Raw genomic sequence first — 18,148 nt, 5'->3', positions numbered from 1 at the left:
ATAAGCTAACGTGCATTAAAACACTTCTGGACAAATGTTTGTGTGCACTTTTGCTGCTCAAAAATAGCTCATTGCACCTGTCTTGTGCTTAGACATGGTCTGAGCAGGCGAAGGCACAATTTCAAGCCAAAATTTAATGAAAATTTTTCTGGCACAGGATACAAATCCTCTACACCAGACTTGACAAATTAAAACAAACAACCATACAAAAAGAAACACAATATAGTTATTAAAATCACAATAATCTCAAAAATAATCACAAATCACACAAGTCAATAGTCTCTCAAATACATAAGTCTCACAAATAATCATAGTCACACAATACTCACAATGATCACAACTCAGCTTTATAATCATATAAAAAGTACTTTGTTGACCAAAATTTATCTAATCTATTTTTAAAAGAATTAACTGAAGGAGCCTGCACCACATCCTCTGGAAGTTCGTTCCATGCTCTTACAGCATGAATTGTAAAGAAGTTTTTTCTCTTTTCAGAGTGACACTTAAACAGGAATAATTTTAAGGAGTTCCACAAATAGACAACAGGCTCAACTGTGAAATCATATATTTTGTGTACAAGCTTATAGACTTCAATCATGTCTCCTCTATGTCTCCTGTATACAAAATGGATGCCAAAATTGTACAACTCAGGTGGATCTGCATTAACAACCCCCCAGCTGTGTCACCACACTCTCAGTGCAAGTGAATTCCTTTTGAGCCATGAAATTATCAAATGGGCGCAGCTGGCAAAATTTCCCTTGCGCTCAAGGAAATTCCCAATCAAGCCTGCGTTTGCATCTCCACTAGCCCTGTGCTAACATGAAAATAAGAGCCCAATATCTTTAATACATCCCATTGTTGGGAGATATTCATTCTTATTTCAAGTATTTCTCCCAACTGTTTGAAAAGGAGTCCTTGAAATAATACTTTATATCAACCCTACAACATGGCTAATGAGACACATGGTCATGGATAAGTTACCAAATACACACTGCTACACTCACTTCAGCGACTACCGCATGCTTTGCAGAGGCCTGTTATTCACACATATTGTTCTGTCTCACTCTTCTGTGCCTTTCTTACTTTGCTAAGACTTTACAACTAAGCCCTGTACATCCCTTGACATAACATGTCTTACAGTTTGAATCCTTTTCACTTTCTGCCTTTCATCTCTCTCTGTCAATCCTCTATGCTCTTATTTGCTGTCATTTCACTCTTTCTCATGACTGAGCCCCTGCATGGTGCCGTCACTGTTAAGCATTTACTACCCAGCCTGCTAAATTAACCAAGTAGCAGAATAAAGTACAAGAGATCTTTGTGTTTACAGAGTTAATAATACATTAACTAATGATACATTAACTCTGTAGAAGCATGTGTGTGGGAAAATTAGATAGAGGAGACCACATTAGGCAGGGCTCCTAAACTGCTTCATTCTGCCCCTCCTCTCAGTCCACCATATCCTCTGTGGCTTCCTTCTTTACCTCCACCCTTTTACTTCATATTGCTCCATTTCCTCCCCCTCTTGTTCTTTATATTCCTCTTCCTCCTCCTTCTTGCCTTCTCGCATCCAGCCATTCTTCTTTCCTCCATATCTACTTCCCTCCGCCTCCCCTTCCTTTTCTCTTAATTCACCAGTTGCTCCCTATACCTCCTGCTGATGCTCCTGTGCAGCTTTCCACTACCCCTCCTTCTCATTTTGCCCTTCCTCCTCCTCCAATCTTTTCCCCTCTAATTTATCTCTACCTCAATCTTGTATGCTTCCATCCCTATTCTGCAACATGTTATCTTATTTATTCCTCCACCCTCCCCCTCTTCCGTTTATTCTCCTCCTCTGCATTATCCATTGTGGCGTGTTGTTGTTGACCCAGGGTGGGCTTGTCTCCCCAGGTGTCAACAGCCTCTCAGAACAGGGGCGACGCCTCCAAAGAAACCAGCCAGGGCAAAGTGAGTTCCCTCCCCATCTCCCCCACCACCACACATACATGTTATCCCTCCACCACTATCTATCTATCTATTTATCTATCTATATAGCTATATATCTGTCTATATCTATCTATCTATCTTATATTCATGTGTGACCTCTTGCATTTGTTTTTGACCTCCATTCATGTTATGTTTCCTTTGTTCATTTCTGTTGGCTGTGTCATACAAACTGATGAGCCACTATTCTAAACTGAATCGTTCATCAGCAAACCAGGAGAGTGAATCGGGAATCTTGGTGGCTATGTTTTATTATTTTATCATTGCCACAAAAGACGGCCGGTAAGACGGCCGTATTTATTCTAGACAAGATCATAGCTGTCTGTGGCATATCATCTCCATCAGCCCCCATTTTAGTGCCGGCTACTCAAGGTAATTTTGTGCTAGGCCTGAGTAAAACTGACTCGCCATAATCTAATTGACGTATATAGTATCCATCCCTTTTTGTCTTATGCTTCTTACAATATACACATTCATTATCTTGTCCTTTATTACAGTAGTCACTTATCTAGAAATGCAGACAGACGGACCCTTGAAAGCACCGGCTAATCATTAGTAATTAATCGATTAATGGTTTTCCTGCAGAGAGCTAAATGGGTTTGAATGGGTTCAAGAATATGATGCTAAAGGACTTGGGTAGCGTGAGTTTTATAAACATGAATGAAAGGAGATAAACTGAAGAAAACAGTGTATCATATGAACGTGCAGCATTTGGATCAGGACCAGCTGTGTGTTTTGCGCTCCCTATTTGAAAGCTCTGCAAACTAATCTCAATCAAGTTTGGTGTTACTCTGAAGTACTGACCTTGGAAGCATCTCTACTCCGTCGTCCTAGCATTTAAACCATTAATCACAACACATGACCTTACAAATGACACAGATGACCTATGATGACCTCACACCATTATCCCCTGGTTTCAGTTGATATGAAAGGTACCATTAGAGACCTTTCGGGTGAGCTATTTTTCATCTCTTACAGTATGTGCTGTGCTTACATGCATTTGGGGAAGCATTGGAAGCACATTTTAGCAGAGTTGTGACCAAGTCACTGTTATGCAAGTCATAAGTAAGTCTCAAGTCTTAACCTTCGAGTCTCAAGTCAAGTCCCAAGTCATGAAGGGCAAGTCTCAAGTCAAGTCCCAAGTCACCGAGCTCGGGTCAAGTCAAGTCACAAGTCCCTAATTTCAGGTGTCAAGTCATCAAGTCTCAAATGTAGGGTGTTTTATACCAATTTAACACATTTTTTTAATTCAGGTAATATTAAATTGTTTCATTACAATAGTACATAAATAAACCACAGATAATGTTAGAAATAATTGTTATTTTATTGTGTTCAAATTTGGACAACAGTTGGATTTTGTTTTACATTTAAGAAATAATAAAAGGCACACTCTAAATCACAAATGAGCGCACAACTCTTAATAACAATACAAAACATATTGATCATTCCAATACACAATAAACAAACACTCTCTGCTTGTCTAGTTCGACCTATAAATTCATTGCACTTGCAAAATATCAAGTTGGCTAGGACTTTATCGCCTCCCTCCAAAGCCACTCCTCCAAAACACGCAAACACGCACTGCCTGACTAGCCTACTGCTGGAGATAGGTTGACAGGCAGGTAGGCCATCCAATCATTTTAACTGGACACCTTAAAATGATTGGATGGGTTTATAACGGTCCTGCGACTTCCACAGATTACTCTTTTTATTTTTTTAATTTAGTGGCAGAACATTTTATTTATTGATTGCTGTTGGGATGTAAAGAGAATTGCAAAAAATATAACAAAAAGTGCTTCTGAAAAAAATCGCCTTCCCTACCTTTAATTATTTGACTCCCTAGATTAGCGGAATCAGGGATGCTGTTGGTGTAATTCAATAAATACATGGGCTGTGTGTGACGAAAGGCGCACCCTACTTATGTATGCTTATTAAGTACCGATGTACGTGACGATGTGTACTTAATAAGCGTACATTAAAATATATAGGGGTGCGTTTTTGGTCACAGCCATGGAGGTTTTAGAACCACTGGACTAGACACAAGGAAGTATTTCATAAAGCTGGCTAACTGAGTATGCCTGAGATCTGCGCAAAGTAAACCCTGGAAACCCTTCAGATCTGGAACATGGATTGAAGTAAAAAGAGCTGTTCCGGGGTTCACTCTGCGCAGAAGTGAGGCTTGCCTAGTTAGCCAGCTTTGTGAAATAACCTACTACCCCATGGCTCTAATCTAAGCCTATGCTTAGTAGGCTATGTTTCATATTGGGTGCAGTGCACTGTGTGTCATGCTCTGAGCATTATTTCATTTGCCATTGTGCCATATAAAAGTGTTGTAATATAGGAAATTATAGGTATTAATTTTGGTTTCATGAAACAAGTAAATGTATTTATAAATGTTTATAATTCAATGGAGAAAAATCTTTCCAAAGACAGTGTATAACTAGATTAATTTGAATCATGGAGATACTTTAATATTTTTTATTTATTTGTTTATTTGACAGGGACAATACACAATAAATATATTGCACCAGAATTAGCTATAAGCTAATTTGCATCTGTAGTCCCTCAGCAGGAGTCATCGGTAGCACATAATTCGGAGCATCAAGTCTAAATGCTCAATTAAAAACAAGTGTAAACATAATCACGATTGAATACCACTAGTTCAGCGCCCGTTCGGAATGGGCTGATTTTCTCGAGAACTGCATTATATTACCCATATTTAAAACTATATCATATTATATTATAGTATGATACGTGAAACCATGCACTGAAACAGTGTTTGATTAGCTAATTATCAGGGGGCAACAGGGGGTATGCTAATTCATGCCGGTGACTGCTACATCGCCCAGACATCGTTTGCCCACTGGGCCAACATAATTGAATATTCGCTGTTTAGGTGTTCTGAAGCAGAACAGTACATTCAATTTTATTTTTGAGATGAGATTGGGACGATGTTCAGGCGATATAGCCTGGCGTATTCCAAACGGGCAGATTGTGTCTGTGTGTGTGTCTGACCACTCACACGCTACTGTACCTGTATGCTAGCAAACAAACTTACTTCTCTTTGTGGCTTTTCAGATGACGCACAAAGTTTGACGTTGTTGAAATCCCATCTGATAATTTTGCTGCACATGTTTTACAAACAGCAGTCCTTTTCTTCCCAACAACTTCGAAGTTCTTATAGCCGTAAATACTTATTTTTGGAATCGTTCCAGCAGCAGCTGCACTTGCCATGATTGCAAACTCTCCGCGCTCATGTTGAGTAGAGCTGACGTTAGTTTTTGAGTAGCATGATGGTACCTCCAATTAGAGTTGAGTATTTTTGTTTTCCCGCCCATCTAAACGTTTGATTGGCCCTACGCGATGCGTGTGCGTAGGTAATTGTGTGCGCGCTGGAAATGAAGAATGATTACAAAATAAAATAAATAAAATACGAGAGAGGTGCATCCCGCATAAACATTGAGAAAACACTCAAACAATTCTCTCGAGTCATTCAGCTCAAGTCCCAAGTCCAAGTCATAGTTGTCAAGTCTCAATTCAGGTCTCAAGTAATTTTCATTTTGGCAAGTCAAGTCGCAAGTCATACAATTTGTGACTCGAGTCGCACTTGAGTCCAAGTCATGTGACTCGAGTCCACAGCTCTGCATTTTAGTTCATCTACCAGGCTTACACAAGTTGAAATCTCAGAGCTAGAGCTCAAATCAGTTCAAATAAACACTTATTACCAGAGTAAAGATAAAAAACGCATCCAGGTTACCTCCTGCTTGGTCGGGCGTCCCTGTAGACACAATTAGCCGTGTCTGTGGGTGGGAAGCCGCATGTGGGTATGTGTCCTGGTCACTGCACTAGCGCCTCCTCTGGTCGGTCGGGGCGCCTGTTCGGGGGGGAGGGGGAACTGGGGGGAATAGCGTGATCCTCCCATGTGCTACATTCCCCTGGTGAAACTCCTCACTGTCAGGTGGAAAGAAACGGGTGGCGACTCCACATGTGTCGAAGGAGACATGTCTCCTGAATGTCTGCAACCCTCCCTCGATCAGCAGAGGGGGTGGAGCAGTGACCGGAACAGCTTGGAAGAGTGGGGTAATTGGTCGGATACAATTGGGGTGAAAACGGGAGGAACAAAATCGAAAAGGGTGGGGGGGGTGCCCCGGTGGCTCACCTGGTAGAACGCGTACCACATATAAGGCTGAGTTCTTACCGTGGCGGCCTGGGTTCGAATCCGCCCCGAGCCCCTTGCTGCATGTCATCCCCTCTCTCTCCCCTGCCCTTCCTGTCTCTCTACTATTGCTCTCGAATAAAGGCAGAAAATGCCAAAAATATATTATTAAAAAAAAAAACGATCAAAAACAGCTATTCAGGAGGTCCGCGGTGGCGTAGCGGTCTAAGCATCGGCTTGGTGTCGATGCAGTTGCCCACTGGGGACTGGGGTTCGCGCCCCGGTCTCGTCAGATCCGACTATGGCCGGACTCGATGAAGCAGCAATCATTGGCAACGCTGTCTTCGGGAGGGGGGCGGAGTCGGCTTGTGTTCGTCATGTGAATGCGTCTCTGTGTGTGTCGGAAAAACAGTGGTTCGGCCTGGATTCGCCTTGTCACGAAAGTGGGGAGGCGCTTTCCTTCGAGACTGCCGGCCGGAGAGATGCAGTTGGCGAACACATGCAATACGAGGGTGGGTGTTTGAATTAAAATAGGGATCAATTGGCCACTAAATTGGGAGAAAAAAGGGAAAAAATCAGAAATAAATTAAAAAAAAAAAAAAAACAGCTATTCAGGAGTTCAATTATACAAAAATTCTACTGCAGTGCTGACAGCAGATTCACTGTCAAGGGATTAAAGTTGGCTTGCTCTCAGGTAGTACAACCATCTAGCAGTAAAGTAAGGCCATTCCAAGTCTGTGTGCAGAGTGCATGTATTTAAGATAGTGGTAGAGGACACATACACATACATGAAAACAGGTAGAAATTTGCACACACACTCTGGACACACGGAGGAAACTCTTACAGACCTTCTCATTGAGTTTTGGCCTTCTTGCAGCAGCCACTAGGGCTTTCAGTCTCTCATTAAACCAGTATAATGATACCTGTAGAACCACACTAGCTGTCACTGGCCTGAGCTGTGGCCTTCTGCTGACGTGTGTGTGTGTGTTTGTGTGAGTGAGTGAGTGAGTGAGTGAGTGAGTGAGTGAGTGAGTGAGTGAGTGAGTGAGTGAGTGAGTGAGTGAGTGAGTACTGGAAGAGAGAGAATGATGTGACAAACTAACGTTGAGTTATAATTTCTGAGTTGAATTTCCATCACATATTTTCATTTTGGTCACTCACGGAACAACATTGCTCAGATGCATGCATGTTATGAGAGTCCATTGACTTATTAACCACACAGGAGCAGGTTTTTATGTGTGTAATACAGTATGTAATATATGTCTTCCAAAACTACCCAACTGTCACCTCCAGTAGTTTCTGCTCCCCTCTCCCCGTGTTGGGTGAAACAGTGGGCCTACCCGAATTCTCTTTGAGTATATTCAAAACATGCGGAGCACTTTATCGGTCTTACTTTTCTAGCAAAATACACCCTTTTGAGGCAAATGAACTACCTTGGCAGCTGAAATCAAATGCACCCAGAAGAGTTAAAAAGAAGTTATTATTCAATTTTCCCAGAAAGTTGAATCAGTTCATCTGGACACAACGTTTAGTAGGAGAAACGTTTCATCACCCAAGTGGCCTCTTCAGTCTAAACTGACTGCAGGTATCCCCTAAACAATACAGTCGCATAACGACTAGGGTTGGGCAAATGATCAAATTTCCTTGATCGATCATCGCGAAAATTAATGATTAATTGTTAATTACTTTTAATGAAAAAAAAGCCTATGGCAGAAATACCAAAGAAAGTGTGTTTTTCCTCAGTTAAATCTTTATTCATCAAAGGAGTTAACTTATAGTACAACCACAATGCTTTTAAACAAGGTAGTTAAAGTTTAACTGTTTAATTGTAAAAAACCAGCATATCACATTCCGTCACGAAGCATAAAAAAGGCAGCCACGAGCCCGGCCGAGTCAAATCTCTTCACAATCAAATTAATCAGATCTCGAAAACCTTTGCCTTCAACAATACTTGTGGGCAGCATATCTGTCTCTATTAATCTGCAGATGCTCACGGTAATTTTCTCTGCTTGCTGTGCATCGCAGCTCCTGTTGCCTCGCGCTAACACCGACATGATGGTGGGCTGAGAGGGCGAGGACGGCGGATTTATCAGGGTCGGATGCACGTTATTCAAGTGGTACATCATCGGGGTAGTTGCTGTGTTATATTTATATGTCACACTGCAGTGTTTAGAGCGAGCTATGTCATTTTTTAACTCAAAATGGTCCCACGCCACACTTCACTTTACGCGCTTCATGTTGAAGGCTATTTTTGCAATATGGTAGCCAGTTGGTACTAGCCCAGTTTTTGGTCTCCAGATATAAAAATTGCACCCCCGCCTGGTTAAGAGGTCTCATTACTGCCAGGCAGTGAAATTCATTCTTTCAACATTGCTGCCACGGAGTGAGATTCATTAATTCAACCTCTATGTGATATGGACGTTGATCGATAAAAAATCCACGTGATCGACTAATTTTCTAACGATCGATTATCGATTAATCATGCCCATCCCTAATAACGACCGAAACCAACAATCGGTTTCATATGCAAATTGCCATGACCATTAAGAGTTACTATGACCATGTGTACTATTCACAGAGGATTGGGGAATAATTACAATCACAGTATTGTAAGATGGTGACCAGGGGGGGAAATTAACTTTTTTGTCCACCTGCCACTGTGGCTGGTGGATTCCAAAATCTACCAGCCACTCAATTTTTTTACCAGCCACTTTCTTGTTTTAACCGGCAGTGTGTAACTGCATGTGAAAAATAATAAAACAAGATCTACAATATTCAAGCAATAGGCTATTTTAAATATTATTAAATACTATTTTCAAAATCTAGTTTATGGTTTTACATCTATGGTTTTCAAAATTGTGTACACTACCTTTAAAACATTTAACATATTTGTCAAAAAATAACCAGTGTATATCAGTGCCACCAAAATTCCCTTTATTATTACATAAACCAAGACTGTAACAAGTAGAAGGAATTGTGTCAGTATGGGTCCAATTAAATTATGTTTCCAATAGGTAAAGTTACATTTCCTCTACAGCTAATTGAATAGTATCCATCAAAGATCGTCATACACAAGTCTCTATTCCTCAGATTTCATTATTTTGCACCTTTTCTACTACTTGTCAGTTATTCTCAACTTCTCATTAAAAAAAACATTTTCGTTTCGTCTTCGCCTCTTTAACCTGTGTCTCCTCCTGGGATGTTTTCTCTGCAGACCTCTTAACCCCTGCGATGTAACGCCACATTGTGTTTTCTGGCTCTCTCCTCGTCCTCAAAAGTGTCTGTGTGAAATAGCAGACTCGCAAGACAAGCGTCCCTATACTCTGCCTCTGACTGGCTAACCAACGATGGCAACAAGTACTAGCCAATCAGAGGCAGAGTAGGGCGGGTCATAGGGGGGAAATAAGGCAGATTCGCGATTCAGTATGTCACAAATTGCTACTTTTCTTTACCCGCCACCGTGGCTGGTAGGTTGTGCAAATTCACCCGCCAATACGCAAATCCTGCAGTCATTTGAGACATGGTCAAGTCACTTAGATGGGTGATGAAACGTTTCTCCCACTAAACGTTGTGTCCAGATGAACTGATTTAACTTTCTGGGATTTCCTTACCTGGATTATTGAGCATGCGTCAAGACATCATTTAAATTTAATTTTGCCCTGGGGTCATTTCTTCCCTATATCCCAACTGACCTTTTTCCTCTTCAACCCTAACGCTGATGGTCACTTCACCCCTCTCCTCTTCACCGGTTTTCTTTTCCTGTTCCCTCTGTCCTGTGCCCCCCTCCCTCATTTCCTTCCCGTTCCTTTTGCTACTTGCTGCTATGCTTTGTCCGTATAGGTTCAGATAGTCTCCAAAAAGTTGGACTTCAGCCACGTCACGTCACGCTTGGGCTCCAAGGACAATATCAAGCATGTTCCTGGTGGAGGGAACGTAAGTACTGCCCAGCCCGCGACAAGAGCGCTTAGGTTCTGTCTCGATCAAGATTCATTCATCGTCAATGAATGTTGGCATTTTGAATATTGTCGATAAAAAAAATTTGGTGTGCAGGTTTGTGAGTCACCTGCAGAAAAGCATGTACGATTGAATTGGCTCGCATCAAATCCTGAGGTTTTTGAGTTTGTTCGTTTTGGTACTTCTGAGTTGTGAAAATTAACAGGGCTGATAGCTAAGTGGAAATTCCCAGAGTAGCTCACTCTTTATGAGAGGAAACGCGGGTCAAGGCAGAGCTAGAAAATCTTGGCCATAGCCTCCTGAATCCTCTCTTGGAAGTTGCTTTAAAGTTAGTGTGGCTCAGTCACAAGTTAATTAGATGATGACACACACAAGGGTTCGGGGAGGCCATGTTTGACTTTCCCTTTGGAAAAAAAACTGACCTTACAGTCTGGATACTACTTGATTCTCTGTTCTTTACAGATAGATAACAAAGTCACATTGAGAAGAAAGTTAAGTAAATGGACGAATAGCAAGAGTCCTGCACTCATTGAGTAAAGATGAATAATAACTTTGTCTTGATCTTAATAGTTCCATTATTGGCACCAATTTTGGTAAATTGTGAGATCAAATGTGTCAGTCTCTCAAGGTCAAGCCTCTCCAAAACACAAAAGTGGTGTATTTGTTTGAATAGTTTGCACTAGGGGGAGTTGTGTGTTGTGGTATTGGACAGCATGCTAGCAAGCCTTTTACTATGACTCCTTCCCCAAATCCCCTCACTGTCCCCTGTTGCCTTTGACCTTTTCTGTCCTGTCTTGCCCTGTCACTAACTCACTAAACACTGGTTGGACGATGAAACACCGCCTCTAAGTGGGGGACCTTTGACCTACACAGAGTCTGAAGGATTTTTTTCCCTCACAGAGCTAAAAATTGCCGTGTTAAAAGATGTCACTTGAAAAGTGTCTCACAGGCAGTGAACTGCAGATCGGTGCTGCAGTTGTGTGGAGGCTTTAGCTCGCGATCGACGCAGCAAAACTCTTCTTTGCTTCGTCTTTCAGCTTGTTGCATTTTTACTGTAATTATAATTTGACGACCTTGCCATATTCACAGTGCTTGCAAAATATTGTGCCACAGCTTCTTATTAATGAGACAGTTATTCCAATATTTTTCATGATAAAATTGTGAGTAAAACTGTACATTTTTGAAAATTGAAGATCAGAAGGACATTATTTCTTGTGGCCAGGTCTTTGCCATTTATCTGGACCCAGTGTCCCAAAGGCAATACAAAATGACGTTAGCCCATTGACTTATAATAAAATGACCTTAATCTTAAAGCGACAGCATTTTATTTGAATGTCAGCCTTTTTTTTTCCCTTGCTGGTGCGCATTTGTCACAATGTTGAGAGTTGTCTTGTACTTTAGACTCTTTGCTTGCCTCCTTTGGTTTCGCATTGTAGCGCTCATTTTGCATTAATTAAGTCACAATTTTATCATTTTTGCATTGATGGTGTTTGAAATAATTAGAGAAAATAAGGGGCTTTTAACTGGTTAAAACTAAATTCTACTCTGTGGTAAACAGGTGAAACCTTGTTGGCTGCTGGTCATTAATAAAGAAATTCAAATGCTTCAAATATGATATAGAGTTATAGTTAAAGCAACAATTGAACTTGCTTATTGTTAATAGTCTGATGGGAACATAGGTTTTATGTTTACTTGTAACAACTGTACTCTATGTCATTGAGGGATTATGACATGATATCTTCCTACCACTTTATGGTTAACATTCCAGGTGTGCAGGGCCTTAAGGGTAATTGGTGGAGAAATACTGAACTTTCTCCAAATAGGAGAAGATCCTGCAGAAGACACACAAATGTCTAAAACTAAAAATATCAAGGAGTCCGTTTAACCTGGACACACTCTCTGGGAAACCCAGTCTTGTTATTTTGGACCTGTGATGATAAAACGTTGCGTGACATTTGCCAACAGGTGCAGATAGTCACCAAGAAGGTGGACCTGAGCAAAGTAACATCAAAGTGCGGCTCTAAGGACAACATCAAACACAAACCTGGTGAGGTGCCTGCTGGGAAATTTAGTCTTGGTCTGACTTATGTACATAGATAGATATAAGTGTACAGCTGTGCTCCCCATCTTTCCTAATGTTGGGATGATGTTTTTTATGCATTGTTTTGTATTATATATCAAATGTTTGTTGAATGAATGCAGATTCAGCAGTATTGAATGCACGTACTGAAATGCATGTATGTGTGTGGGTGGGGTGGGCATCATGATTGTGTATTGTCATCAAACTAACCACATATGTCTTGTAGGCGGTGGTGACGTGAAGATCGAGTCTCACAAAATAAACTTCAAGGACAAGGCTCAGTCCAAAGTGGGCTCCATGGACAACCTAAGCCATTCGCCTGGCGGTGGCAACATCAAGGTGAGGTTATTACTCCAAATGACACTCACATCCTCTTGTCCCTGCAACTGTGAATGGTGTTGCATACTGTTGTCAGTGGAGTCTGTTCAACAGGGGCCCTGGAGAGCTGTAAGGAGCTTCTCATGTGTGGTAACTACCATTGTGAATGTTAAAACAGCCTGTGACCCGTGTCCTGGGACAAGGGACAGGGCCAGCAAGGTTAACACACGTCTGATATGGTGTGTTGTAACACATCTGTGTAAAGGTTTGCCTTGCCAAGAAAATTCACGCTGTGGTGTTTGAAACTGATGTTGTGATGTCTCTTTCCTACACTACCTATCTTTTCTGTCTATCTGCACTGTGTGCTCTCAGGAAAGCTCATGTCGTACTACATTATAGAGAGTGAATTACTATCATTTTTTTCCTCTGTTGCTAAGGTTCAGTTTCTCTGCATTTTAGTTTAAGGGAAAATCTCTCATACTGTTACCCTTATTTAGCATGGTATTATTTATTTATGTAAAAACAGTTTCTGAACCTGATGTGATTTTGAAAGGCTGATACAAAAGCAGCAGCTGTCACAGTAAAATTGTCTTGGAGGATTTCAACCAACTTTCGGGAAAATTGTTATGCTTTTGTAACACTCATGTTGATGTGACTAAACACCATTTTACCTGCTAATCATAAAATATTTACAGTAAAACGTCATCATGGCGTCCAGGTAGTGTAGCAGTCTGTTCCGTTGCCTACCAACACGGGGATCGCCATTTCGAATCCCTGTGTTACCCCCCAGTTTGGTCAGGCGTCCCTACAGACACAATTGGCTGTGTCTGCAGGTGGGAGGCTGGATGTGGCTATGTGTCCTGGTCACTGCATTAGCGCCTCCTCTGGTCAGCTGCGGCACCTATTCGGGGGGGACTGGGGGGAATAGCGTGATCCTCCTATGCGCTGCGTCCCCCTGGTGAAACTCCTGACTGTCAGGTGAAAAGAAGCAGCTGGCGACTCCACATGTATCGGAGGAGGCATGTGGTAGTCTGCAGCCCTCCCTGGATCAGCAGAGGGAGTGGAGCAGCAACCGGGACGGCTCAGAAGAGTGGGGTAATTGGCCGGATACAATTGGGGAGGAAAGGGGAGGGGTAAAAAAAACTGTTATCATAATTGGGTTTATTGTCATTTTTGGTTTTAAATAGTGCTGTTCGAGATAGAAGAAAAGTCTTTTCATTCTGTTTAACATTTTGATTTTGTTAATAATTGCAATACATCTGGGCTCATCCATTGCTATATTTCGGTTTTGGTTGGGGGGGGTTCTTTGTGCTATTTTTCCTTCCTCTTTTGCTTAGTTTAAATAAAATGTCAATCATCAGAATTCAATTTTGACCAAGTGAAAATGCTTCATCTTTGTGCTTTAGGTTTTCTGACATGCAGCTTCATTTAAAGGCTGTGGATTTTGCACAGCACAAATCTACCTTGTTCTTACAGTTTGGAAATATCAACAATCAATATTATACTTTCAGTGTTTTTGTGACCTTACTGTGAAACTGTTTTAAACTGGCCGCCAGAAAATGGTTGTGTGAAGTAAACTGTCACTCATCTCAAAGATTTCAACCCAGAAAACATTACTGCTTTTATTTTAATGTGCCTCCCCATGTTTTCTCTATGAAAATATGTCAGTGACAAAATAGGGAGTTATTGGTGGATGAAAATAAGATGGAGGTTGTTTTCATGCTCGTCCTTTTTCTCCACCGGGTGGCTTCAAGCTGCATTCTCTGATATGACAGCATGTCTCAAAACCACTTGTGGCAAAACCCGTCCCTTCTGTTAGCCCTCTGTTCCTTTGTCATGGAGTCATGTGGATGTTCAGCTGCAGGTCTTCAGCTCCGTCCAGCACATTTGGGCTCAATTCATACGACACAGAACTTCCAATGCACAGAGATTTTCATATTTGCTGGCCAGTTTTCTGGGCATATTACAATAACTAAAATAACATAGGCAGAATTTCAGCTGTGTGACATATCTGTAAAAACATTATAAAGCATCTTCCAAAGAGGCAAAGTTTTGTGATCGTGGCCCCGGCCATGCAGGAATACTGGACATCTGGGCATTGGGGTCACATGGCGGCCTATTCCGTCGCCTACCAACACGGGGATCTCCAGTTTGAATCCCCATGTTACCTCCGGCTTGGTCGGGCTTTCCTACAGACACAGTTGGCCGTGTCTGTGGGTGGGAAGCCGGATGTGGGTATGTGTCCTGGTCACTGCACTAGCATCTCCTCTGGTCAGTCGGGGCACCTGTTTGGGGTGGAGGGGAATAGCGTGATCCTCCCACGTGCTACGTCCCCCAGGTGAAACTCCTCACTGTCAGGTGAAAAGAAGTGGCTGGTGACTCCACGTGTATCGGAGGAGGCATGTGGTAGTTGGCAGCCCTCCCCGGATAAGGCTCAGAAGACTAGGGCAATTGGCCAGATACAATTGGGGAGAAAAAGGGGGGGGGGATACTGGGCATCCATTAAAGCAAACACCTTTAAACAATTTCCTGGCACCCTCCATGCACACTGATAGTGCTACTTCCTTAGGTGATACCACAAAAACTCAGTTTGGGCCCAGTGAGTGAGAGACATTGTGTAGGTGAGGGAGATAGGAAATGGACAGAGATGGAGAAGAAGGCTAATTGTATCTGGGGATACAAAAAGTGAACGGGGATGGTCACAAACTTCAAATAAATCAAAGTAAGGATTCATCTGACAAGATTCACATAACATTCACATAATTGATGTGAACATGACACAGCTGCCATAATGGATGTGACTGGGTAGGGGTGGATGGTTAGTTGGCAGGGGCATGCAGGCACATGACAGGATCAAAATTTCAAACCGTTAATCTGGTGGGATGTCACCTGTCCCCTCAGCCTATATCAGCCCATATGTGTGTCGTGATCATCAGTCCCCGGCACCATGTTCCCCATAGAGCCCTCATACACTGTGTTGCATGCCCAGTCTTCAGTAACTCATTATTCACCCTTTCACCATCTGCACTCTGCCAGTCTTTGAGCACACAACTCATTTACACGACCTTAGAACAGTCTTGATGTTAAAATCACTTCTTTAGAAAGAGAATCTTCATGCATTGCTTTTTTAAATAGCAAATAGTAAATTTGCACAAAACATCAAAGAGTTGGAACCTGCACTTATGGTAGTTTAGCGTGGGATTTGTTTGTTCTTGTTTTTTTGTTTTGTTGTTGTTGGTTTTTTTTTTTTTATTATTATTTTTTTATTTTATTTTTTTACCAAAATCTTTTTATTCTATGGTTAAATTGTTTGTAAGGTCTAAAGGCATGTGGGCTGCCTTGACTGCCATTAGCTGGTTTCTACAGGATTTCGTTACCATACATTTCAAGTGACAGAATTTCCACTTACATCAGTTGTCTCTAGTTTTCTATGTTTTGATAAAGAGTAACAGCTTTGCCTCTGTTGAGATCATTTTCATCCAGTTAGAACATAGAGAGACATTTTAAATTGAATGACACTGTCAAAAGTTTTGAGGTTTAGAAGAGCCACCTTTTCTGCACCTTTTTCTACTCTTTTCTCTACAGCTTGCTTGTTTTGTATGTGATGCAGTTTATACCTTGTTTTACAATTTTCTCTTATTATTTCCGTTATTATTCCATGTTCAATAAGTGCCACATTTGAGTTCTTTTTTTGCAGTTTTATTCCATCCTCTCTTCCACTGAAGCCCGGCTCCAAATCTGTCAGTCTTTAGCCAACATTTATCTTGCCATCTGTTTATAGTTACAGTCTATCTGAATTTGCTGTACCTGTATGTAATTTACCACTACCCAGATACAACTCCCTGAAACAGAATTGCAGGAAGACTCAGTCAAAAGCACTGCAGATTTGGAGCCAAGCTCTTCCATCCCCATCCCAACCAATTGACACCGCCTGCTATGTGTTTCTAGGCTGAGGGGGCCCAGGAGACAGCAGAGGGGAATGGGGCGCCTCTGAGTGGCACCCCGGCCCTGGCCCCAGGCTCCGAGCCAGGGCAGACAGGGAGCCCTGCTGCCCAGGAGAATGGGCTGAAGGAGGGAGCGCCCTGTGATAGCGAGGGCCTCAGGGACCCCCAGGGTCTGGACTCACGCATCCCAGAGACAAGTAAGTGTGTGTGTGTTTCAAGGTTATGTGTGTGCCCGGCCCAACCCCCTACCAGTCCAGGGCCTGCTTTCCAAAAACAGCATCATACATGGGGTAAACTGAGCAAATCTGATGAGCGACAGTTCACAAGGGACTCGCCTCATCATGAGCCTTTCAGTCACTGTTCAATCATTATATGCCTCAGTCACATGAAAACAACTCATTGCCAGGGAGTATTTAAATGGATTTTTAAAGCTGTGGCTCACTTTTTTTTTGTTGATTATTGCAGGGAGCATGGCCCCATTACATTACACAATAAAAAAAAATGTCCAGTTTTGTGTAATCATTCTCATGGATTGTGGTTGTGGAAATGCAGCCTAGCTCTCTGCCTTCCACTTCCATACCTCTACCCCTTAAGATACCTGCAACCCCCCCCCACCCCACCCCTTTATCTTCCCTTCTAAAACTTGGTTATAAAGGACTGATAGGCATTTTAACTCCCTTTCCTGTAAGCCTCTTAGACTGGATTTAGGTTTTCTTGCTGTACATTGACATCACAGGACACACCATAAAGTATGTCTCTCTTACCTTTAGAGGAATCTTCTGTGCCTTTTGTCACAAATCCTATAATCTTCTGATTGCCCTTTCAGAGTAGTTGCTCTATTTTGGAAGATGTTCTGCTATAACTTAACGTTAATTTAAATTTTTCATGCCATGTCTGTAGTTGTTTGTGGTCTCCTCAGCCAGTATGGCCTGAGTAGTTCATCACATAAAAAGACTCTGTGACTCCCAAGTATTACACAGCATGCTTCTGATGTTTGTACGCTATCTTGTGTTTTCTGCAGTCCAAAGCATCTGATGACCCCGTCATGTTTTGATTTCTTATTTTGCAGGCATCTAATTCTACTTTCTGCTATCCCTCTGCCCTCCTCATCTCAACATTACCCCGAACACTCTCTCTCTCTCTCTCCCCCTCTTATCTGCTCTATTGGTTTCTACCCTGTCATTTTCTCAACCGTTCTGCTGCAGATTGAGTCTTTCAAGCTCAACTTTCGCGAGAATGCTCGCTCTCGCACGGACCACGGCGCCGACATCATCACCTGGTTGGCCCCCCAGAGCGACAGCCCCCATCAGCATCCTCCGCCATCGCTCCCTCTACACCAGCACCACCACCCAACCCCTCGCAGTGTCTCGCTCAGCGACTCCCTGGCCCATCTGTGCTCCCTATCTGCCTCCTCCCTGCAACCTTCCCCGCTGGGGCTGGAGTCCTGGGCTGGCGACAGTAGCACTCTAACCTAACTTGGAGATTGATCCTCTTTCACACCCATATCACCACCTTACAACACCCTGCATCCATAAGCTCCCAGCGGTCAGATTTCTCTTCACTGGTATGAAAATGTGGCTCTTCCACTCCACTGTCAACATCACACCATCTCGCCGCCATCCATATATAGACATCCCTCGGTCTCATGTGTGACCTTGTCATCCTGCGCCATCTCATTTAATCGATATGCTAGCCCTTCCCCTCTATGCCACTGCT

General features: G+C 42.4%; 1 protein-coding gene across 3 annotated transcripts in view; it reads left to right on the top strand.

Annotated features, from left to right (window-relative positions):
• The window catches only part of LOC130129567 (microtubule-associated protein 4), a 165,564-nt gene extending 147,788 nt beyond the window's left edge, over positions 1 to 17,776 (top strand). For 2 of the 3 annotated variants that reach the window (XM_056299151.1, XM_056299149.1), the window contains 5 exons: positions 1,888 to 1,944; positions 12,056 to 12,137; positions 12,397 to 12,509; positions 16,437 to 16,629; positions 17,502 to 17,583. In XM_056299151.1, the coding sequence (XP_056155126.1) occupies positions 1,888 to 1,944; positions 12,056 to 12,137; positions 12,397 to 12,509; positions 16,437 to 16,629; positions 17,502 to 17,509 (453 nt within the window). In that variant the 3' untranslated portion in view covers positions 17,510 to 17,583. Of the gene's footprint in view, positions 1 to 1,887; positions 1,945 to 12,055; positions 12,138 to 12,396; positions 12,510 to 16,436; positions 16,630 to 17,501; positions 17,584 to 17,637 lie in introns of those variants that run through there. The other variant, XM_056299150.1, reaches the window with a different exon arrangement.
• Positions 17,777 to 18,148: the final 372 nt, after the last annotated feature.

The sequence above is a fragment of the Lampris incognitus genome, chromosome 19 (genome assembly GCF_029633865.1).
Source record: "Lampris incognitus isolate fLamInc1 chromosome 19, fLamInc1.hap2, whole genome shotgun sequence".
In the NCBI taxonomy this organism is placed as follows: domain Eukaryota; kingdom Metazoa; phylum Chordata; class Actinopteri; order Lampriformes; family Lampridae; genus Lampris; species Lampris incognitus.
Note: the sequence above shows the minus strand (reverse complement) of the source record. Positions and strands in the feature narration are given on the sequence as shown.